The 25,994-nt window shown below is 41.7% G+C and overlaps 1 protein-coding gene across 1 annotated transcript; it reads right to left on the bottom strand.

The window, feature by feature from the left end:
• Nucleotides 1-6,674: 6,674 nt before the first annotated feature.
• PSMG2 (proteasome assembly chaperone 2) lies at nt 6,675-25,958 on the bottom strand. The gene is made up of 7 exons (XM_089671045.1): nt 25,845-25,958; nt 14,939-15,110; nt 14,599-14,657; nt 14,125-14,243; nt 13,729-13,902; nt 9,890-10,010; nt 6,675-6,882 (listed from the first exon to the last, which is right to left on the bottom strand). The coding sequence occupies exons 1-7, from the start codon at nt 25,947-25,949 to the stop codon at nt 6,799-6,801; spliced, it is 834 nt and encodes a 277-aa protein (XP_089527171.1). The 5' UTR covers nt 25,950-25,958; the 3' UTR covers nt 6,675-6,798.
• Between the last annotated feature and the right edge of the window lie 36 nt (nt 25,959-25,994).

Below are 25,994 nucleotides of genomic sequence, written 5' to 3'. Positions count from 1 at the left end.
AGAGAGGGGGTTTATTACAGCTAGAGCCGCCCATAGATGGTGCAGTGTTCTATTTCTGCCTAGTGTCCTACTGTAGCTGGCGCTATAAACTCTATGGTCGTAACTAAGAAGAGGCTGTGCCTGTCAACAAACATAAGAGAAATACAATTTTACACATAACTTACCAATCCTTTGATCTGCTTGCTGCGATTGTTAGGTTTCTTTTTTCGCCTTTTTACCTGATAATCCTGCCAATAACACACTTTCTATCCGAGTGGATACGTCCACCCCTGCATTCTCTATAGAGAGCCACAGTAGCTGCCATTCAGGCTGATAGGATATGTAGCTCACACAAGAAATAGAACACTGTTTTTGCTTCTAGATAATCTTACCAGACCGTGAATTTCTGGCAACATCAACAGGTATCCTTTGTACTTAAATGTGATAATTCTCCTGCAGAGCTGGTAATACCATCTACCTTTCTAAAGCAAGCCAACACTGCCATGTGATTCACATAACTCCAGCTAAGTGTGGCACTGTCCTCTTCCACTTTACAATGTAATGTACATATTTCTTTACACAATTGAAAAACAAAAAAGGAGATACAAATGAAATAGATTTAATTTTGAATAGGCTGACAGCACATAATTTTTATATCGTGCCACAATGTACAGATGGTTCACTTCTGTGCAGTGTGGTATGCTACAATGCAATTGTGTTGTACTGCACTGCCTAATTGTGTTGGGGTACCAATAAAATTTATGATTGACACTGCACCAGTATCTGTAACTTTTTAACACAATGTGTTGGTATGAACGGGCTCCCATGGTTAACCTGAAAAGTTCCCCAGTTTCCTTCTGTTTTCCATTTCAAAGCTGTATCTTTGTATTTATAATGCTGATGGCATTTGCCTTTTTTGTGTGGTGCAGAAAGGTATGGTTTTGGACATGCAGTTTTAATTGGTCCATAGTATATATAATGAAAAAAAATTCTATTTCTTTCCATGTTTCCCCATTCTATGTGCGGTTTACGACCCCTCCTGATTTTAGGGTAGATACCATGACTGATCTGTACACATAGGATGTTTACAAAATGGGCAAACAATCCCTTTAACCAGATTTTTAACAGTCGTTCGTTTGCAGCTCAGACCTGCAACAGGGAAAACATTTTTTTTTAAACCACATTATCAGAATAAAAATAAAATTGTGGGGGCAGTCAAGAATTAAATTGGTGACATCAACAAATGTGGATGTAAAAATCTCCAATCCTGTTAGGCAGAACATCCTTGAATATTTTCTAAAGGCAGTTTTATATTATCACCAATGGGTTAAACCATGTTCCAGCAGTTTATGCTTCTCAGTCTCTAGAGCAGTATAATGTTCACAGCAGTTGAGCATAAATGGGGATTTCTCAGCAGCTTAGTCCCTGAGAGATAATTTAAATCCTGTATAAATCCTGTATATAAACTTTCCAGCAACTGCATTTTAACACTTTAGAATATTTGGCTTGTTAGACTAAACGGACCAGAAAAACAGCTAATAAAATACTAAACATTTTATGGCATAAAAAAAGCAATAAAAGTGAACACTGCATTTGTGGCTGAGAAGGAATTTGAATAAAATGCATAATGTGTCTCAGTTGTTTGTATTAATTTGCAAAGAAACCACATTAAACCAACATCTAAAACAGCCCTTAGAGAAAAGTCTACAGACCCAAAAACAGTATAAATTTTATAGAAATTTCCCTTTTACTGGATTACGTAGATTTGATGCCTACATAGCATTTGTGAACACTGCATTTGTGGCTGAGAAGGAATTTGAATAAAATGCATAATGTGTCTCAGTTGTTTGTAATTATTTGCAAAGAAACCACATTAAACCAACATCTAAAACAGCCCTTAGAGAAAAGTCTACAGACCCAAAAACTATAAATTTTATAGAAATTTCCCTTTTACTGGATTACGTAGATTTGATGCCTACATAGCATTTTTCTATGGGTGTACAGCTGTAAGTGCTTTATAGCAGTACAAAGCATGTACTGGCCTGTAAATGGCGTTTAGGTAGACCTCAACTATGAGAGACAAAATGAGAAAAAAAATCCAGACAATCACATTGGCTGATTTGGAAAGAATTTATTTGCAAATTATGGTGGAAAATAAGTATTTGGTCACCTACAAACAAGCAAGATTTCTGGTTCTCACAGACCTGTACCTTCTTCTTTAAGAGGCTCCTCTGTCCTGCACTCATTACCTGTATCAATGGCACCTGTTTGAACTTGTTATCAGTATAAAAGACACCTGTCCACAACCTCAAACAGTCACACTCCAAACTCCGCTATGGCGAAGACCAAAGAGCTGTCGAAGGACACCAGAAACAAAACTGTAGACCTGCACCAGGCTGGGAAGACTGAATCTGCAATAGGCAAGCAGCTTGGTGTGAACAAATCAACTGTGGGAGCAATAATTAGAAAATGGAAGACATACAAGACCACTGATAATCTCCCTCGATCTGGGGCTCCACGCAAGATCTCACCCCACGGGATCAAAATGATCACAAGAACGGTGAGCAAAAATCCCAGGACCACACGGGGGGACCTAGTGAATGACCTGCAGAGAGCTGGGGAAAAAGTAACAAAGGCTACCATCAGTAACACACTACGCCGCCAGGGACTCAGATCCTGCAGTGCCAGACGTGTCCCCCTGCTTAAGCCAGTACATGTCCAGGCCCGTCTGAAGTTTGCTAGAGAGCATTTGGATGACCCAGAAGAGGATTGGGAGAATGTCATATGGTCAGATGAAACCAAAATAGAACGGTTTGGTAGAAACACAACCCGTCGTGTTTGGAGGAGAGAGAATGCTGAGTTGCATCCAAAGAACACCATACCTACTGTGAAGCATGGGGGTAGCAACATCATGCTTTGGGGCTGTTTCTCCTCAAAGGGACCAGGACAACTGATCCATGTACAGGACAGAATGAATGGGGCCATGTATCATGAGATTTTGAGTGCAAACCTCCTTCCATCAGCAAGGGCATTGAGGGTGAAACAAGGCTGGGTCTTCCAACATGACAATGATCCAAAACATACTGCCCGGGCAACGAAGGAGTGCCTTCGTAAGAAGCATTTCAAGGTCCTGGAGTGGCCTAGCCAGTCTCCAGATCTCAACCCCATATAAAACCTTTGGAGGGAGTTGAAAGTCCGTGTTGCCCAGCGACAGCCCCAAAAACATCACTGCTCTAGAGATCTGCATGGAGGAATAGGCCAACATACCAGCAACAGTGTGTGCCAACCTTGTGAAGACTTACAGGAAACGTTTGACCTCTGTCATTGCCAACAAAGGATATATAACAAAGTATTGAGATGAACTTTTGATATTGACCAAATACTTATTTTCCACCATATTTGCATATAAATTCTTCCAAATCAGCCAATGTGATTGTCTGGATTTTTTTTCTCATTTTGTCTGTCATAGTTGATGTCTACCTATGATTCCAATTACAGGCCTCTCTCATCTTTTTAAGTGGGAGAACTTGCCCAATTGGTGGCTGACTAAATACTTTTTTGCCCCACTGTAAATAACCATTTAAGGATGTATTCAAAAAGGAGTACAAAAGTGGCGTTACCCACAACAACCAGAATTCATTTTACTAATTACAAAAAAAAGTCTACTAGAAGACAACTTCTGTCTGGTTACTGACTGTATTTGACAAGCTTATAGTCACTAAGCATTGCCAGTAAATTGTTTACGTCAGTCAACATGCAAAGAATTCATTTTAACTAGACACACCAAATGACCACAGCAAAGTCTCTATAAGCTGTGTATGCCCTGTATTAGGCATGCAGGTATTCCAAAGGCACTATGACTGGTCTTATAAACAGAGTCGCTCTCTTTTTTTTTCTAATAGTAACTAAAAAGCTATAACATTTTACTGAAAAATACAGAATGTTCAAAGAAACCCAGAAAGATAAATAGAATTTAATAGATGTCATGTGTCATGTAATGTCTGACTAAAACCCCTATTATGGGTTTGTTAATAAATTCAGTTTTAGGGCCCATATAATTCCTGTGTGTTAGGGGTATTTTAAACTGAACCTAAAAGGACATTTACTTTACATTCAAAAGGTATTGTTTTCACCTTAACATTCTTATATGGGGCATTTTTAGAAAATTCTAGCTGCAAATTCTGGTAAACTCCAGAGATTGTAGTGCGTGTAAAACACATGACAATATTGGTATGGGGATATTACTTTGTCCCATAAAATACAGTACATGTTGAAATACACAGCAGGTCTTATGCATCTGACTTAAAAGTATATCTAAAACCAAAAAAATGGAATATATTGCAGTTTACTAGTTTTTGGTATGGTGGCTGCATTTTTTTTCAAGCTTCTGTTGCTTTATTTTCACCTGGCAATCCTGCAAATAAAAGACTTCTGGTCCCCGGGTGACAACATCGCTCCTCTACTATATCTATAGTTAGGTCCATATATATTTGGACACAGGCACAATCTTAATTTTTTTCAGGTATTTACCAAAACATATTCAAGCTATAGTTATATAATGGATATGGGCTGAAAGTGCGCACTCACAGGTTTAATTTGAGGGTATCTACATCCAAATTGGAGGAAGGGTTTAGGAATTACAGCTCTTAAAAGTAGCCCCCCCTTTTTTCAAGGGACCAAAAGTAATTGGACATTTGAATATAATCATAAATAAAATGTTAATTTTTAATATTTTGTTGAGAATCCTTTACTGGCAATGCCTGCCTGAAGTCTGAAACCCATGGACATTACCAAAAACTGGGTTTCCTCCTTTCTGATGCTTTACCAGGCTTTAACTGCAGCTGTCTTCAGTTGTTCTTTGTGGCTGTTTCTGCCTTTAGTTTTGCCTTCAGCAAGTGAAATGCATGCTCAATTGGGTTGAGATCAGGTGATTGACTCGGCCATTGCAGAATATTTCACATCTTTTCCTTCAAAAGCTCCTGGGTTGCTTTTGCAGTGTGTTTTGGATCATTGTCCATCTGTACTGTGAAGTGTCGTCCAATCAACTTTGCTGCATTTGGCTGAATCTGGGCTGACAGTATATCTCTAAACACTGCAGAATTCATCCGGCTGCTTCTGTCTTTTGTCACATTATCAATAATCACCAATTATCCAGTGCCACTGGAAGCCATGCATGCCCATGCCATCACACTGCATCTACCATGTTTTACAGATGATGATGTGTGCTGTGGATCATGAGCTGTTCCAAGCCTTCTCCACATATTTTTCTTCCCATCATTCTGGTACAATTAATCTTAGTTTCATCCATCCAAACAATGCTTTTCCAGAACTGGTCTGGCTTTTCTATTCTTCAGACTTATTAATGGTTTGCACCTTGTGGTGAACCCTCTGTATTTGCTCTCGTGAAGTCTTCTCTTGATTTTAGACTTTGACAATGATACGCCCACCTCCTGGAGAGTGTCCTTCACTTGTCTGGATGTTGTAAATGGGTTTTTCTTTACCATAGGGAGGATCCTGCGATCATCCACCACTGTTGTCTCCCGTGGACATTATGCCTTTTTATGTTGTTGAGCTCACCAGTGCATTCTTCTTTCCTCAAAATGTACCAAACTGTTGATTTGGCCACTCCTAATGTTGCTGTTATCTCTCTAATGGATTGGTTTCGTTTTTGAAGCCTTACAATGGCCTCTTTCACTTGCTCCTTGGAATGCATAATGTAGGTTCAAAGCAATAGATTCCAAATACAAATACCACACTTAGAATCAACTCCAGACCTTTTACCTGCTTAATTAAATGACGAAATAACGAAGAAGTAGCCCACACCTGGCCATGAAACAGATTTTGATTCAATTGTCCAATTACTTTTGGTCCCTTGAAAAAGGGGGGATGGCTACTCTTAAGAGCTCTAATTCCTAAACCCTTCCTCCAATTTGAATGTACATACCCTCAAATTAAACCTCAGAGTGTGCACTTTAACCCCATATCATCATAGAACTATGGCTTCAATATGTTTTTGTAAATACCTGAAAAAATCTAAAATTGTGCCTGTGTCCAAATATATATATGGACCTAACTGTACATGATGAGAACCATGGTTGTCGCCCTAGGCTTCTCTCCTGATATGGACCCCAAACATGTTAGTAGCTCTCAAATTTAATGGAGGGAAGGGCAATTGACAGTTTATACATGATGCCTAAAAAGAAAAAAATTCTTTGGTGCAGCTCATAGGAAGTGAGCATTTCTGGCAATATTAAGGCTAGGTTCACACCTACACATGCAACTGAGCATGTGTACATTTTCCACGTGTCACATGTAGGAAGCCCATTCATTTCAAGTAAGGAAGTCCCTGACCCTTTTCCAAAAATGCATTGCATCAAACAAATTAACAGATGCGTGGGGGTGCCATTAATTAATGACACTGCTGCACATCTGCTAAAGGGCAGCACATTTCTGTGTGTTAGGAAAGCGTTCGATGTTGCTGACATGCAAAGGTGTGAACCTGGCTTAACAGATATTTGCTGAAAATGCTTTTCATTTTTGTTCTTGGGTTTAGTTATCATTTAAAAGCAAGTATTAAAAAGACATGACATTTTAAGCACAGAAAGATAAATGGGCCCTTCATCTCACTTGTTGCCGTCCAGCAAAGATGAATAGTTCGCAAGTATTCAAAGCTGGAAATGAAAGTTCAGCAGGGATAGCCAGAAGAAATTTTTTATTTTGTAATGTACACAAAAAAAAGGCTGAAAGTCTCCATAAAAAATGTGCTGCATCTTGAAAGTGCTAATTAAATAGGAACACAACTCCAGAGAACACTCCAGGTTAGAAAAGAGCGGGAGGCAGGCCACTACCAAACAGTAATCTCCAGGAACTTGGCATCTTCCAGTGAGAGGTGACATTGTCATTCTGCAAACAAGCAATTTACTTCTGTTAGATGGCATATTTTAAATTAAAAAAAAAACCCTATACCTTACAATAGGGAAAATGTATTTAAAAAGAAAGGCAAATCGACACCAATTTCTTCAATACCACTGAATGTGATGAATGTTCTCAGTTCACCATTCACTTTGTAAAACTGGCAATATCTGAGCAGCACTTAATATAAAATCATTTTAATATCTTATTGCAAGTTTAATTGACTACAGATAAACTATGAAATGTCTGTTCTGCCAAACCCGACCTACTGATCTCACAAGTGGCAATAGAAGAGCTCAAAGTAGAACTATAGGCAAAACATTTTTTCCCCCATTTTAGATAGCATAAGGGGGGGGGGGGGGGGGAGTTATAATCTCTGTCGTTTTTTTTGGCATCTATGTCTCAATTGGGAGATTTCCCTTCACCTCCTGTCCCATAGCCAAAACAAAAAATTATAGGAAATCCATGCAAATTAAGGAAATTCCTTGGGGTCCCAGGTCACCAGAACTAGTGTCTCCATTGGAAGATTTCCCCTCTATTACTTTTCTGTAAACAACACAAAAATTTGGGATTGACTTTTACTTTCACTTTTAATGATAATGGTAAACATGACAAAACAGAAAGGGTGAATCTCCTGAACGGGCACACACAGCTTTAAAAACTGACAGGTGTTCTAATCTATCTCCACTCTATCCAAAACTAAAAACAATTTGCCTTTACTTATACTTTGAAGAAATATTAAACTCAAAACAAAAATGAATTTTATAATGCAGCTTACCAAACCTCAGATGTAGTGGTTGCATTTGTTTTCTTTTTTTAGGCTTTTTTTCCCTTAATTTCCCCTGGTGCCAGTATCAAACTGCCTGTCTTAGGTTGTCTGCATGCTGGATGAAACAGTAAAGCAGACATCTTTGGACAACAGCATTGTCAGTCCGGGGAGTGGGTAGTGTTAGACTAGAATATTTAGATGGACTTGACTAACAAATTGAAGCTGAACTCCAGCTAACACTTTATAAGCAGTTACAGCAGGATTTCTCAACCTGTGGCCCTCAGAGTCCTCTGATGTGGCCCTCAACCTTAAACCAGAGAATCGCATGCCCAGTCGGTAACCCATTGATAGCAATCTGGGTTTGCCAACCCGCCATCCCAGAGCATCAAAGTGCACTGAACTGGCGCTGGCAGTGGAGGAAGCAGATGGCCGCGGAGAGAGCAGGAGCTGCATAAACCGATGCTTCCTCTGTAGCACCAGTTCCTGACCCAATGATACGAAGTGCACTTCACCTGGAACAGTTCTAGCAGCCTGGAGACTGATGCCAGAAGAAGTTGGAAGAGGAAATGAACGTTAGTGTATTAAACAACACATACACTGCACTTCCGCAATGAGCATGTTAGTGCCTATTAAGGAGCCAACAACTATTAGGCTGCTTTCACACTGGTCCGCGGGTGCAGCGCAGTGTACCTGTGGGTTAGCTGCACTAAGCCCTAGACTTCTATTATAGTCTGCGGGTTGCTGAATGCAGGAGTTTTGGTGCGCTTTCAGAAAGTGCACCCACAAGATATAATAGAAGTCTATGGCAAAGTGCAGCTAATCCGAAGGAAAATCGCAGGTGGTGGGTTTTTCGGGGGGTTTATGGTGGCAGTAAAACCACATAGTTGAGGTTTTTTTGTTTTTACCACACACTCCCAACCACTGGTGTAGTGTTAGGGGTTGCAATGGTGACCCTGCCCCATGCTTCAGGGGGCCCGTGCAGCCTCCCTGTCACATTCTAGTTTACACTTGGATGGGGGGAGGCCAGTGCAGCACATACAGGAACTGATCCTCTCTATTTTTCTCCTGCAACTGCTAAAAGCTGGCTTCTCCTCCTCTGCCTCCCGCCGGCATTCAGCAGCTGCAGGAGGAAAAAATGTTCATTATACTATTCAAAATAAAAAATGTGAAATTCTAAACCATTTTATTGTGGCTCGCAACCGGTTATCAAATCACTTAAGTGGCCCTTGCTCATCAAAAGCTTGAGCACGCCTGAGTTACAGCAACAGTTTTTTTCCCCTTTTAATATAAAGGTTTTGAATAAATGAATGAAAGCTGATCATTATAAGCACTCTTGTCAGTGGTAAATGGTTTGCCTCAACCCTCCAACTGTTACTTTGCTAGGACAGCATGGTCTGTTAAAGTAAGTTGAAGAAGAACGTATTGGACAGATAACCAAGTGAACTTAAAGGAAAAAGTCTAAAAAAGAAAACCAATGCAGTCACCACATCTAGTGATTGGTAAACTGCAATTTGATACAATTTTGTTTTTGGGTTTAATACCACTTTAAAGGCATTATACACTTTCACATGTTTGTTTTAAAGGGTAGCTTTTGTGGGGAAAAAAAGAGCAAATAAAAACAAAATAGTATAGGGTGTGTCAATTCTTAGACTATAAACAGAAGTCATGCATTAACCTGTGCAGTGCCAGGCCACATGCCTCATGTTTGAGCACAAATAGAAACTTATGACATTGGAATGTGAAGATTTATTTTACTGACAGCTGTGTGTACAGGCCAACAAATAACACCATTAATACCACATGATCAAGGCACATCTTATGCAGGTGAATAAAACAAGGTGCCAGTAGCAAGGTTTTTAATGTTTTTACATTTGAATTTCTCCTGACTTCTCTGGGGTCCTAATGAAATGCTGTTCATGTGGCTAAAGGCTAATGCATAACTCACAAGATAACTGATAAAAGGTAGGGGACCAGGGTGCATGCCAATCCATCAATCAGCAGTTCTTCCTGATCGCTGATTCTCCCTTTGCAACCAGCAGTTGGCCATGTGGCTAACATCAAAGGAGACTAAAAGCAGTTTGTGCAGGAAAGTTTCAGGGTATCTTTTGCTTTTACTTTTTAATGGATTGGGTGTGATAAAACAAATGAGATCCATAATCTGAATATTTTGCAAATAGATTGGTACAAAGTAGAATGGCTGATCATATCCCATCTGTAAAGGTTACTTACTGGAAGTTCTATCAAATGTAGCCATTTGTTGAGGTGACTGAGAAGACCAAAGGCATCAGGAATGTTGTCACCTTCTGAACAGAATTTTAAAACAACAGCCATTTTTATGTCTTCTGAGGAGCTGCAATACATGAAACATATCAACAAATATCACAAATATCTGCATAAGTTTCAATAAAAGCTGCAATTGAACTTTGGTAATAAGACGTGATAAGGAAATTTCTTTTATTATGGAAACCTAAGCTCTACAAAATTAGAAAAAAAACTATGATGAGAGTGTGTCACATACATTATAGTGTTATCATAATTATAAAAAAATACACAGAATTGTTTTTGGCTACCACTGCACTTCAGCATTCTATGTAAGCTATACTATGAATGTAATATAATGGAAAGCATGAACAGATACATTTTCCAGATGCATGTCCGATCTAAGAATTCTTACAGGCTGACCTTTCATTGGATGGAAAATGTGTAAAACATGTGAATTTCTTTACATTTATTAATTTATTTTTAGCTAAACTCCGGAAAAATGTAAGGATTAAAGTAAATCTATACAATGTCCATAGCAATCAAGGTAAAAGGTTCACTGTAGAGGAGAATACGTTTCCTGTATACACCTGACCTGTTGACAGAGCTCCCAGAAACTTCAATGTACTGTAGGTTTCAAATTTACAAAAAAAATTTAAAATCAACACAGGGCTATACATAATTCCATACTGCCCTCATGTGACATTAGGGACTGTTACTTAGTAAGACAACCATTGCCTTAATGTGGACGGAAGGTGGTAATTTTGGTGGTGATGTGTAACAAAGGAAAGTACAAGAAGCTTATTTTGCCTGCTGAAAAACATATATGTTACTTTGCTTAGTATTATCAAAGTACAGGATTGAACAGGCCAGGCAGCCTGCACCAGAAAAACCAGGGCTGCTTTGAAGCCTGGTTTCCAGCAACCTAAGAACACTGTGTGGCCCAGCCACAATTCTCTTGAATTCCTAGCAGTGCCACTTGCCTCAGGCAAGCGTATGGAGCTGGAGACCATCACTGGCAATCAAGACTCATTATAATCCCTCTGCTAGCTGCATGTTTGGACAGCGGTGTGGGAAGAGGGGGGCAATTTGAGTTTTGAAGACCTTGCTAGCTCAGCTTCAAGACCACGCAGAAAGATAGGATAAAGTGCTACAGGCAACAAAAAAAAAAGTAAGTGAGAATTCTTTACATGGACTATTGCCATAGGGGTAGATACAACATATGCAGGGTCTGCTTCCTGCCTTATTAGTGCAAGTCTATAGCTACCCACAGATAAAACATGTTCCAGACTAACTCTATGGTAGTATAGTTTTACACCAATAATCATATTAAAAAATACACAATACAATGCCAAATAATATTGTAAAATTGCATCCAGATAACAGAGAATTGCATGCATACTGTGCAAGATCATTGTAAAATAGAAAAATAAATAGTCTTCCCCTTTTGTGTGCCCTCTGGAACACCCGCCCTGTCTCCAACAAACTTTCTTCTGTCAATGACCTCTCCCACTCCCGCTCCCTCAACCTCCTTGCTGTTATCGAAACCTGACTCCAGGAATCTGATTCTGTATCCTCAGCTGTCCTCTCCCATGGTGGCCTCCTCTGGACTCACCCAGACCCTGCAGATGAAAAGTGGACGGAGTAGGACATCTTCTTTCCCTACAAAGCACATTCCAGATTCTTCCTACACCTCCCTCTCTGTCCCTCCACTCTTTTGAAGTGCACTGTATTAGTCTTTTCTCCTGTTTGTCTGAGGATTGCAATCATTTACTGGCCTTTCGGCCCAATGGCATGCTTTCTTGATGATTTCTCTGTATGGCTACCCTACTTTCTCTCCTCTGAGGTACCTGCCATCATCCTCAGTGACTTTAACATTCCACTCAATGTTAACACCTCAGCCACTTCCCAACTACTCAAGTTAACCTCTTCTTTTAACCTAGCACAATGGACACAAACCACCATTCACTGCAATGGCAACACCCTCGACCTTGCATTCTCTCACCTATGCACTCCCTGTAACCTAACACCCCTTTTCCTCTCTCTGATCACAACTTTATCAGCTTCACACTCTCCCTTTCTCTTACCTCTCATGCCTCCAACCAGCAAACAATTACCAGTTGAAACCTCCGCCACCTCATCTCTTCCCTTCTTCACTCTGCTAGTGACTTTATGATAAAATTGCACCCCTGTCCTGCCCTGGCCACATCTTTCTACAACAACTTACTATCATCCTCGCTGGAGACACTTGCTCCTCTCTCTCTACACACAGGACGAGGCCTCGCCTGCTACAACCCTGGCAAACATATGACACCAGAGTTCTCAAGAGATGCAGCTGTGCTCTTGAGCGAGAATGTTGTAAAACTAAATCCCTGCAAGACTACACCTTCTACAAATCTGCCCTTCTCAAATACAACTCTTGCCTCCACACTGCTAACAAACCTACTACACCACTCTCATCAAAACCCTCTCATCCAATCCTCGTCAACACTTTTCTACCCTTAATTCCTTACTTCATCCCCCACTGCCTCCACCCACCAACTTACTTACTGCCCAGGAGACTGCCAGTCATTTCAAGAACAAGATCAACACAATTCGTGATGAGATCTCCAGTGTCAAGATATCTCCTCCAACCAACATACCAGATCTAACAGCACACTCAATACTCTCCTCCTTCGACCTTGTTACCACAGAGGAAGTTGCCAAACTCCTTTCCAAGGATCACCTCACCACCTGTCCCCTTGCAATTATTGCTGCCTTCTTTCTGCTCTATCCTAAACTCTCTAACCCACATCTTCAACCTCTCCCTCTCCACCTGCACCTTTTCCTTCCCACTCAAACATGCACTGGTTACGCCCATACTTAAAAAAAAAAAAAAACCCTCACTGATATCGCCCAAACCGTCCTCTCCACTCCTCCCAAGACATCCTGCTCTCTAGCTCCCTTGTCACCTCCTCCCATACTCGCCTCCAGGACTTCGCCAGACCTTCTCCCATCCTTTGGATTTCCCTACTCCAGTATCTCCGATCAGCCCCCACCCAGTCCACCTTTAGGTGATCTTTGAATACTCACAAATTCAGAGCAATACCGCACCTCCACCTAAGAACTGTACTTGAGTCACCTCCATCAGATCATCCCCTGCAGCTATCACCTTTTGTACCACCAACCCCTTGCTCTAGATTGTAAGCTCCTTGAGCAGCGAACTCCTATTCCTTCTGTATTGAATTGTATTGTAATTGTACTGTCCCCCTTATATTGTAAAGAGCTGCACAAACTGTTGGCGCTATATAAATCCTGTATAAGAATAATAATAAGAAGAATAATAATACATTAAAAACTGTAATAAGGTGGAAATAAAAAAAAAAACAGTACAGATCAATTTTCTGGTGATATTGGTCTGTTGTTACAATCGCTTTACTAAAAATACTAATTTTTGTAATATATATTATGCACTTTTTTTTGTCCACTTAAAGCAAACCTGTATGAGTAAATAGTTTTGTAAACTAAAATCACCCCATACAGCAGACATTACAAGATGTACGGTGAAACTTATAGCAATCACCTTCTAAATACTCCAATAGGGAGAGCAGACACACCTCTTTTCCAGCTATAGAGTGCCTGGTTCTGGAGTGACCCAACACTAGGCCAAGTGCCACTTCACTTTTAATTTACATATATTTGTTCAGTCCAGATGTACCCTTGAATGTAGAAGATTTTCTTCATTATATTCTGGGGTAAAAATACTGCATGGGGGTTGTGGAAGTTACATTTAAATACCAGCAGGCAAAACAGGCAGGGTGGTTATTTACCAGTCTTCAAAAATCTGCTTGGTAAAGCCTCCTCCAGGGATAGACATCTTTTTCTCTTCATCATTAATGCCTGGGTATAAAGAAATGTTCTCCAGTTCCTTCCATTCAAGTTCTTTCATCACGTCTGTCACAGATGGTTGCAAAGCTGAAGTGACTAAATATCGGTATGGAGTCCTAGAAATGACAGATTGCTTCTGGTTAAAGAGAACCTCCTACTAAAAAATGACACCACTGTATATTCATCAACCAGTGCAAGATAAGAAATGGTCTGATATACTGTATTTCATCTATCCAGATTGACTACTTACCCGTTTGACAATCTAGCCCCTAACTTTGAAGTCAGTTATTTATAGCAATCAAATGAAAACAGTCTTCACTTGCAGCCACTTTACATACCCAAAAAGTTGCTGGTCATCTCGCCGATAAGCATGGCTGCTTGAGAGAAGCACCACTTTGGAAAAGCCACACTTCTTAATCCAGGATATTAGGACTTGGCGAAAACACCGTGAATTTTTCTTTACAAGTTTGAAAGAGAAATAAGACACTTTTTCAATTGTAGATCCACATACCAAAATTAAATGAAAAAATTTGTTTTCATAATGAGGTGGAAAACTACTTCAAAAACTGCACACACAAGACATGCAGCATCATCATTATCTGCTTTTACTTGCCTAGACACCAAGTCATTTTGGGATACTGGTTTCACTGATATTACTAACCAGACTTGTTAGTGTCACCACATTAATGATCGTACACTGACTGGCCAGTGAGTTCGCAAATAACCTATGAAAGTTAGGATTCAGGTTTTTTTTTTGTGTTAAAGAGACAGAATACATTCTATTCCGTTTGAAAACAATGGAAAACATATACCTTTATTATTGGTGATCGGATCTGGAGAACTGTGAGATGCTTGGAGGGCAATGAATACACTAAAAGAGAAAATTGGAAAACAGTTCATGAAAATACATAATTAGGGATGAAGAGATTCACTTTTTAACTAGAATCCTTCTAGTGCTCATCTCTATGAGGTATCTGCAATGAATGCTGATGGTGGATTCTCTCTTGGTTAATATGCAAGAGTCAGTACTGTTAAAATAGTAGATCGCAGGCTGTATGGATGTCAATCCTATTCCCAACATCCACTACACAGTAATGGGGTTTATTTTTCACACAGGCTAGAATCAGATTTTTAGTCCCATTCAGTACTTACCTTCTGCATTTGTGCTCAGTTCCTTTGCATTGTCTTCACTGGTGGCATAAGGGTTGTTTCCTACCATAGGTACCAGACAGTCTGTGTGGAAGTATCCAACCTTTCTCATATTCAAAGTTGAAATAATCAAATCAATCGCTAGCTGGCCAACATTCCCAACCGATACAGCAGGCTAAAATAAAAATAAATAAAAAAAAAAAATCAAATGATTATGTTTAAAAAATCAGCTAAAACAATTGCAATAATCTGCATTCAGAGAAAAAAAAAAATTTTTTCTACATACTTACCTGTAAAATCCATTTCTTGGAGTGCATCATGGGACACAGAACAAGCCATAATAATGACTATGTGGGTTATATGCCACCTATAGGTTAATAGACACTGGCTGACAAGTCAAACAGAAAGTCCTCCCCCATATAACCCCTCCTACAAAAGGAAATACTCAGTTTTTGTAGCAAGCAATGAAAATCCAGAAAGAGGGGAGGGAGCTCTGTGTCCCGTGATGTATTCCAAGAAATTGATTTTACGGGTAAGTAGAAAAAAAAGCTATTTTCTTTATCGTAAATCACGGGACACAGAGCATGCCATAATAATGACTACGTGGAAGGTCCCAAAGCAATAACCTTGAGGTGTGGGTGACAACACAATAACCACAGTCAACATCCCAAAAGGATTCAGCTGTTCATAAAACACTGCGGCCAAAAGCAGAATCCTCCGTGGCTCTAACATCCACCTGGTAAATGTAACATAAATGTAAGAGTAGGGTAGTTGAGATGTGATCAGTAGAAATATGTAAATGTAGATTTAGTTTCATTCCATGTTATTAAAGATAAGTTTTCAGTATTCAGTCAGAGACATATATTCACCAATTAGCATCTGAAAGAACAGAGCTAGCTTCTAGGCTAGAGGTGACACCTAGATACCAATAAAACGTTCTCATCTATGTAGCCAAAGTTTGCCATCTACTTGAAATCTAAAAGAAGAGCTCTAGAATTTCGGCTTCAAGAAACCGCAGGGGACCAGGAGAGGGCTCGGAAATGTCTGCCAGCTCTGATTTATATCCACAGATCAGAGGAATCTATTTCATCTCTCATAAAAGCTAAAATATTAGTTGTGGAGAGATGAAAAGAATTCCTGATTGGACACATTTTGGGCAACATCTATATGTAAAAGTGTATTTGTAGCCTCTGTTGAATCCCAGAGAAACGCACGAAACAGTATATGGCGCCTGGTTGCAACAGCTGAACAGCGATTGGTACTGTTGCAATTGGACTGATGCGCTGGTGTCAGAAATTATATCCCTGACCCAGTGATCCGAAACGTTCCTGGTCCAATTGAGATTGGTCACTTCAGAACACAGAACGTCCTGTGGGCTGGTACAGGAACACCCCCCAGGGTTGATTGGCCAAGGGCTAAAGTCCCGCTCACATCCATATTTCAATAACTTGAGGACCCCAAGATATGGATGGCGTGATTCGTACGGAGCCGTTTCCATATGATTGGCAAATCGCGGACTCTCTTTGACTTGCTCCAGTTGCAGGATAAATCTTGGTAAAAGTTTTATTTCTGTTTTTATTCTCTTTTTATTTCATAGTGAATAGCCAATTGTATGCCTGTTTGTGTTTTCTGTAACTTTTTTCTTTGTACATATTTTATGCACTGCCAACTTTCGGGATATTAAATCATAAAATTCTGGGTACTTAAGCTCGGGCTCATATCTCCGGAGAGATTGTTGTATTGTAGTGTCTATGTGCTCTGTCTAGGTTCCAAGCCAATCTGTATGCAATTGCATCGCGTGTTGGCAGATTACATGCAGATTGTAAAGTAGCAGATCTGCCAGATGGAGATCTGTGTGTGTGTGGTGGCCCAGCAGACAAGTCTGCGAACAAACTGTTGGGTGGTGACAAGCTACCGTTTGTTGTGTGTTTGGTGTGGGGGTGTGTGGACAGTGGAAGAGTGATTAACACCGGGGTTCTATCTTATAGGATAGCTGGAGGAATCCTAGAAGGGTGTGCCAATCACTAGACTGGTCCCCAACCCTTAGAGTGCACCAGATTGTATGTAAGATTTGTATCTGCCTGTGTGTGGTCATCCAGCTGGATTGGAGTGGTCTCCCTCTAGTGGTGACTAGAGGTAATGCGGGCTGTGAAAGTGTATCACGGCCAGTCTTATGTGCTCAAAGTCCCCTGCATTCCCTCTTTACCCCAAGTCACAGTGCACACCTCGGTTAGCTAGTCGCTCTGGGCGTGTGTTTGATCTGTGACAGTAAAAACTTTTGTTAATGTATCAACCAAAGACCATGTAGCAGCCTTGGAAACCTGAGCAACGAACACCTGGTGGGGGATAGCCCAAGATGCCCCCACAATCCTGGTAGAGAGTTCTTTTACCTGCAAGGGTGGAACTTTGCTCTTCAAATCATAGGCTTGAATGATTAACTCGCAAATCCACTTAGAAATAATTGCTTTGGATGCCGTCTGTCTTCTCCTGGGTCCTTCCAGCAAAATAAACAAGGAATCAGCCTTTCTAATCTGCGCCGTCATTCCCAAAAAGACCCTTATTGCCCGAACCACATCCAGGGCATGCAAAGAGCTTTATTTTGTCGACTGAAGGCCTAGGAAAGTATGAAGGCAGAACAATGTCCTGATTGTAGGGATGCACTGAAATTTCGGCCACCGAAACATAATCGTCCGAAAATAGCCCTATCAGCATTTTGCCGATAAGAAAAAGTTAGCTGATACAGGTGCCAATACAGGGGACTGTGTGTACTGCAGATGTGAGGGGGGGAGCGGTGGAGAATAGCAGGAGAGGAGCAGTGTATACAGTGACTGGCTGTCACTATATCACAGTGCCGGTTTTTAAATGAAATTACCGTTTTTTTTTTCTTCGCAATAGCTTACAGAATGAGCTATCACTTTCCCCCCAGGAAAAAGAAACAAAGTTTCCTTTTAGTTTCTTTCCCCGAGCTAAATAAAACAAAGTTTCCTATAGCTCCCAGGAAAGTGACAGCTCATTGAGCTATAAAATAAATAAATAAAAAATCAATATACGGAGAAAATTCATATGAAGTCAATATATTAGGAAATCCACATCAAATATGTGTCCATAAATATATATAAAGAGTCCTCTTTAGCTATTATCATAAAGGACCTGCTATAATGGGTGGATCAATAATGTTATTTCTATGTGCTCACCTCCTTTTTAACCTAATAAATTTTAGGCTAAAATAGCTTTTTGTTCTATATGAACAGATGAAATACTCCTGCGCCAGAAATCCTTGTCAAATTATGTATCGTTGTAGTGATCTTAAATTTCCACCTGGTGTCTCTCCCATGCACTGATCCCTGTGTTAGTAATGGATGGATGGATTCCTCCTTCTCACCTCCAGGGGTCTAATTCCTCCTTGTATCCCCTCTCTCCCATGCACTGATCCCTGTGTTAGTAATAGATGGATGGATTCCTCCTTCTCACCTCCAGGGGTCTAATTCCTCCTTGTATCCCCTCCAGTACTCCACATAAGTAATATCAAGAAAGAAGAAAAAACAAAGTGCCTTATCCTTTAGGTATTTTATTTAAATAAGCTGTGTAATACCACTCACAATATTCAAAAATAAATTGCGCCTTTTTTGGGTAAGTAAGAGCCTTTGTGTGTACTATGCACACTTCCTCTATACTTTTTCTGTCCCAGGTCAACTCCAGGCCCAAGAACTGAACAATCACATGACATGAGGGTAACTTGCTCAAAAACAGGATGCACCGGAAATGCCTGAATACTTTGAGGCGGCTTTAATGAGCCCAAAGAGGAATAAGAGACCTCAGATGCCTCCACAGGGGGGTAACTTGAAACCGGACCGGACCATATCAGTGAGGGTCTTAACTAATAACCTCTGTGATTGAGAAGCAGAAACCCCCTGCTTCTCATCAGGCTGTGATTTCTCTGACAGATAATCAATTGCCTGACCCTCTTCAAGATCCTCTACTGCATCTTCATCCTCAGGTTCCATCCACTTTGTTCAAGGACTGGTGGGTGTCCAAAGATGGGGATCTTCTTACCGCTTACTTACCCCCCTAAGCCACCGATGCAACCATCCCCACAATCTTTTCTTCCAACCCTGCCAAGGCTGATGCAAGATCCTCCTTAGTTACTTACACCAAAGTGGATGCACCAGTAGTAGACACAATGCTGAATAAATGCAGCAGCTCAGATTGACCTGTTGCCCCTGGTTTTTCAGGAGAGGATAACACAGCGGAACTTCGACTAGGCTCCACAGGACCTAGCAGTGGTGAATTTGCACCCTTTCCTGCTGTGCCTCCCCCATTACAAGAACGGTGTAAGAATGTAATCAAAACACAGCACACACCATAGACCTACTTAAAAGTGAAGCAACATACTCCAATGCAGTCCACTAAAAAAAAGGGGGTAGCATGTACACAACCCTCCTGCCTGACTGGCTGATCCTCCCAGGGGAGTACTCACATGCCTTTTAGAATAACCTGCCCTGTGTCCTGGCCATCCATCCAGGGTCCAGCAGCAGAGGTAGTGGTGGCTGCAGCAGCTTATATGTAACAGGCAGCATCCTATGTAAACAATATGGCCAACTTTCTCTTCCTGCTGCTACTGCTCATGCATCACCGCTGGGCGTGCATAAACATGGTAACAGACTCCCTCAAGTGGCCAAAATGAGGTATTTCAAGCAGTTACAGGCAAAAAAGGAAGTACTCCCCCTGAATGTCTTCCCAGTCAGCCATAGCACACCAACCTGCACCCATCACGGCTTGCCTTGTCCTAAAGACCTTCAAGGACTCAGTCCCCCTTTTTTAAATGGAGGCCACTGCTATATGGTAGCACCCTCCCGGAAGTGCCTTGGTCAGATCAAACTGCACAGGGTTCTGAAAACGCAGGGCCCAGTGCTGTAAAGCCACATTACAGGCAAACCCTTAGGATTCTTCTCCTTATCTAACGAGACTTGGATACCATCCATTTTGGCTAACAGCTTTTTGAATGGATCCCATTGAGGCCCTTGACTCTCAGTAGAATCGTTCCAGACCTCCCAGTATGCTTCACAGAGCATATGCAGCACATGTTCAGTGCACATCCACCTTACAGACACTGGTGAAAAAAAGAGTACTTTCTGTGTGGGCGGGGTTATATGAGGTAGAACTGCCTGTTTGATTGGTCGGCCAGTGTCCATTCACTGACAGGTGGCATATAACCCACAGTGTCATTATTATGGCCTGCTCTGTGTTCCGTGATGTACGATAAAGAAAATATTCACTTTCACACATTGTTTTGATATTTATTTCCATTTTTATCCATGTTTAAAGGGTGTGTAATCCAAACTTTTTTTGTTTTTAGTTTGTATAGAATGTGGAAGAGTTAGTACCACTGCCAAATTTTTATTGCACAATATTTTTAATTGAAAAATGAAATGGAAGTATACAGACAGTTGGATTATCACAGTACTGATAATGCGTCGTAAAGGAATACAACACAGTATCCAGTTACAATGGGGTGACAACAATGAAGAACAACATAAAAATGGTATGATGACATATGGTAGTATTAACCTCGGATAACGCACGTGAGTCAGATAATCAGACTTTCTCAATAGCTTGTTTGGTTGCTGTCAACTTGTGTCATACATTTAAACTGATGTTTTGAGAGGCCATCTGGTTTGAGATAAAAGTAGTGCTTCGTCTGGCAGCATAGGCATAGGGGGTGCCTAACAATGCAGCTAAAATGTCAGAGACTTGCTTCCATAAAGATTTCACTATTGGGCAAGCCAACCATATATGAATGTAGGTTCCTGAGTCTAAGCCAGCCTTTTTCTATCAAGGGTTCCTTCAGGGTTCTTCAGGGGTGCCTTGGCAAAATGCCCCAAAATGTTATACAAGCCAGCAGGTGTATCAAGCCTGCCTTTTAGATACACAAAGCCATGGGTTTTCATTGTGCACCATTAGGACCTTCTAGCCACCGCTGACATAAAAAAACAATGTCATCAGTTAATAAGGAGGACATTGGGCACCTGCTTGCCCTTCCCCTGCCTCTCTCCATAAGCACTAGGGTCACATTAGCTGAATGAGGCAGAGAAATTGAGGGAGAAGAAAAACAATGGAATACCAGCCAGTACCAGTGTGCAAAGGTGTATTTGCTTTGAAAGAGTACATCACCTCTAACGTTGGGTGTTCTGCTGATGTTGCTGCGTTCTGTAAAACTAATAGTAGTTTTTTTACATTTTGTAATGGGTGCCTCAAGATTGTGCAGAATTTTAAAGGGCGCTTCGAGATTGCACAGAATTTTGAAGGGAGTGTCGTAGGGATGCACCGAAACTTCGGCCACCGAAACATATTGGCTGAAAATAGCAGGGGACTGTGTGTACTGCAGATGTGAGGGGGGGGGGGGGGTGTCGGAGAAAGGCAGGAGAGAAGTGTATACAGTGACTGCCTGACACTATATCACAGTGCAGGTTTTTAAATGTAATTACCAGCTTTTCTTTTCTTCACTATAGTTCAGAGAATCAGCTGTCACTTTCCCCCAGCTAAAAGACACAAAGTTTCCTTTTAGTTTATTTCCCGAGTTAAAAGAAACAATGTTTCCTTTTAGCTTCATTCCCGAGATAAAAGAAACAAAGTTTCCTTTAGCTCCGGGGAAAGTAACAGCTAATTCTGTGAGCTATAGTGAAAAAAAAAGCTGACAATTGCATTTAAAAATCAGCACCGACATACAGTGACAGCCAGTGAGGGAGCATCTCTGTATACACTGCTACCTCACTATATACACTGCTCCTCCCCTGCCCCCTCCACTGCTCCTCTCCCCACCCCCTCCCCCCTACAAAGAGGACCTGTCACTCATATGCTATCACATAGGGGACTATTGGTCCCCTATGAAATAGCAATAAAATCATAAGTAAAAATAAAATAAAATAAAAATAAACATGAAAGTAGAAAAAAAAAATTGGAGCCTCCCCACATATGCAGACATTTTGGTTTGGTTTTCGGCTACATGCATTCTGAATTTTCATTATTGGTTTCGGCTCCAGAATTTTCATTTCGGTGCACCACTAGTGTCTTGACTGAAAAAAAGTTGAGAAACACTGGTCTAAGCATCCACTGAAACAGCTCCCTGTGCAATCTGGGTTAAAATGTGCAAGACGTGTAGGTAATATGTACCATTGGGGTGAAATTTTATACTAACGCTGGGACACGCTGAGAATATTATTTGGTTGTGTCCCAATCTGGCCTCAGTGTTCCAGTTCTATAGTAATATTAGTATCTGCTGCCCACTTCTGCATATAACTATGGTATGGTGGTGTAGAGCCAGTAAGGATCAAGTGATACAGCAAAGAGATCAAACTCAGGGAGCATGGGTCATCCAAGAATGTTTGCTCAAAAGGGGTCAGTCATCCCATCAGTAGGGAGATGGATCATGGAAGCAACAAAGTGCTTTACCTGCAGGTATCAGAACTGTTCCCGTAGGGAGTAGCTTATAAATGGTTTGTAAGACATGAAACAATTTCACATTGTCCGTTGTGGTGTGGCAATGGAAATGAAAGAGCTTGGAACTGATCCAATGGGACACAAGCAGCAAAAGAAAAAAAAAAGCCTGACAGGTCTTAACCATTTCCTACTCTTTTCAAAACTACAAAAAATGTTGGCTGTATTTCCAATTTAACAATAAAATAACACACTGGGAATTGAACTTCTACAACTTTGATTAAAAATATAAAAACAAACACCCAACTGACTGCTTTCTTTCATATAAGGATTATTAAAAACAGGAACATGTGTTCCAGTGTGGTTTTCATTCTGCATCCAAAATGCACAGAAAGTAGGTTACATGGTTGTCAATGGCATAGTTCACACCAGTGCTTGCAGTTCCAGTGAGTTCCGGTTCCAGCGAAAAAAAAAGTAGAACAGGCCGCATTTTTCCTAAACAGAACTGTACTGGAATGCAGTAAAACACATCAAAAACACACTGGAATACATAAAAAATGCACATGCAGAAATGAATCCACACTGCGTTTCTATGGTGTGAACTGGCCCCAAAGCATGACTAAACATTAAAGAGGGCACTGTGGTTGGCACAACAAATGCAAGGGGGACACTGTGGTGGGCACACCCGATGCAGCTGGGGCATTGTGACGGGGACACCCAATGCAAGAGGGCGCTGTGGCGGGGACACCCGATACAAGGGGGCGCTGTGGCGGGGACCCCCAATGCAAGGGGGGCCTGTGGCAGGGACACCCCATGCAAGGGGGGGGCACTGTGGCGGGCACACCCCATGCAAGGGGGGACGCTGTGGTGGGCACACCCCATGCAAGGGGGGGCGCTGTGGTGGGCACACCCCATGCACAGGGGCGCTGTGACGGGGACACCCCATGCACGGGGGCGCTGTGGCGTGGACACCCCATGCACGGGGGGTGTAGCAATTGTATATACAGATACGGACATGCATGTTGCTAAAGATCCTCCATCTTGTGTCATTCTCACTCCAAATCAGTCCCCCCTCCCTTTTTTTGTTGAATGGCATTTGGTCTGGTGTGGCTGAGTTCAGGAGTGCACAGGGCACAGCTGGATACCCTTCATGGTTGTAAACCTAATTAGCTGATGCCATGGTGTCTGTCGACTCTTGCTCTGAACTTCCTTATAAAGCTATAAACTTGTCAGTCACTGGACTTGAAAGCATTCCAAAATAGCAGTAAAACATACATCTCATTTGGAAACCACTTTTTCATACAATTTCATAACTTCTCGCAGGAAATACGTACAATAACACAAAGCATATATTCAGATAGGCCAGTTTAATGCAAATCACCTGATACCTTACATCCCTAGATTACATCTACTCGAGAGCAGAAAGCGATATCTCTTTAACTGTCACAGGCAGATATGTCATATCTGATATCTGGACGTTCAGAATATCATTCTGCATATTATCCTACCAGTAGATAGGATGCTACATGTACCTATGGAAGGTTATTGACCCTGGTATAAACTTGACAGGGATTTGGGTCACAGCCTGGGTCTCCGCCTAAACCCCCTGCCCACATGAGGGGATTAGCCCTTGGCTTCAGAGGCACCCCCTGCTGGGGGACTAGAAAAGAGGCTGTCAGGCCCGAGAGAGGTAAGATGAAGAGATCTCCCTTTTAACATCAGGAACCAACTTTGGGAGAAACAGTACCCTTTTGTTCAGGACACTTGAATCTGCTTAAACCAGGACTCTAGCATAGTATTCTACCTCTCTAAACTTCTGTTATCTCTCTGGTGTGTTATTGCTCTCTCTCTCTCTCTCTATATATAGGCTACATCTTTTTCTGTAAATATTTTATTGCACTGTTTTGACCTTTTTAGTAATAAATCCTATTTTCTGAAAAGTGTTGAACTGTTTCTAAAGCTCTTTAATGCAAACTAAGAATCCCAGTCTCTGAAGAGCGCTACTGTGTGTTTTAAACTTCTGCATACATCTGCCTGCGGTGACAGTGTGTATACAGACGCTTATTCAAACATCATAGTGTTACTGCTAAGATTGGTGAGTTTCCTCCTTCTCTGTACAAAAAAAAGGTGGTGGTGGCAGTGTGAAGGGTTAATTGCGTAATTAACGTGACCCAGTAATAATCGCTCTCAGGCTGCGGCACATAGATTGTGTTCCAGTGAGCTGGAAAATCTTTGTGCAGGGTGCAGCTGGGCGTGGCATTGTTACGCAAGTGACAGCGCGGTTTTAGATTGGCTAGTCCTTCGGTCACGAGTTGGTGAGAAGGGCTGGGGGTCTGACACCGCATCAGTCACAGGGGGCATTGTGGCAGGGACACCCCATACACGGGGGGGCATTGTGGCGGGCACACCCCATGCACGGGGGGGCATTGTGGCGGGCACACCCCATGCACGGGGGGGCATTGTGGCGGGCACACCCCATGCACGGGGGGGCAGTGTGGCGGGCACACCCCATGCACGGGGGGCAGTGTGGCGGGCACACCCCATGCACGGGGGGCAGTCCAACAATAAATATTATTGAAATGCTATGAAAATTGTACTTTTTATTTCACAGATGTAAAAGGACTACATATTTATCCTAGGATATGAATCATAGCACAGACATGAGAATTAAACCTCTGCTGAAAGAAAAGGTTACTGACCAGACTTCCTTGGATTTTAAAGAATAACTAAAAGCAAATCTTCCTTCAGTTTTGGATGACGTGGAGAGGAAACAGAAGACCTGTCAGGTTTTTATAACGGTTTGTTCCCCCTTTAGGAAAATTTATTATTCCTGGATACCATTATCAATAAAAGTGAAAGAATATCCAAAAATGTTGGGCTGTTCCTAGAACAGGAATAAAGGGAAAATCTTTCAAGGCAGACAATAATTCTGGTGACATCCTGGGATTCCCTCACTTTGGCGGAACTTCCTCTCACTTCCTGCTGTGGCTGCGAGACAGGAAGTGAAGGGAAATCTCAGCAATGGGACACAGATGGGGAAAAAACTGACAGAGGTTCTAATCCTCACTACTCTATCCAACATAAGCCTCTGCATTTAGTTCCACTTTGATTCAACACCGATGATTTAGAGCAGGGGTCTCCAAACTATGACCCTCCAGCTGTTGAAGTACTACAAGTCCCACCATGCCTCTGGGAGTCTTACCTGTGGCTGTCAGAGTCTTGCAAGGCCTCATGGGACTTGTAGTTCCTCAACACCTGGAGGGCCGTAGTTTGGAGACCCCTGGCTTAGAGGGTGTAATGAAAATATAGAGGCAGAGAAGACATGGGGAAGAGGATGAGGCTGGGAAACAGAACACGGACCTTCCTAGAGGAGCAGAGCATGCTACATATGCATGGAGTGCACGACCTACAAACGCTTCCTCGGTGACAATGAAATGGCGCTGCCCAATGCAGTCACCCTGTGCTACAACCTTACCATCAGCAGAGTGCTGTCCGCAGGGAGACACCAATCCGAGACAGCCGGCACGAACATGACTGAGCTCTGCCTACCAGCTTGGGCGCACACAAAGCACGTCACCATGGGGGCTTGTCAGCGTCCTCATGGCTGTAGTAGTCCTGCTGATGC

This window comes from Staurois parvus, unplaced genomic scaffold (assembly GCF_062004578.1).
Source record: "Staurois parvus isolate SC_StPar_1 unplaced genomic scaffold, SC_StPar_1.0 ptg000097l, whole genome shotgun sequence".
NCBI lineage: Eukaryota > Metazoa > Chordata > Amphibia > Anura > Ranidae > Staurois > Staurois parvus.
Note: the sequence above shows the minus strand (reverse complement) of the source record. Positions and strands in the feature narration are given on the sequence as shown.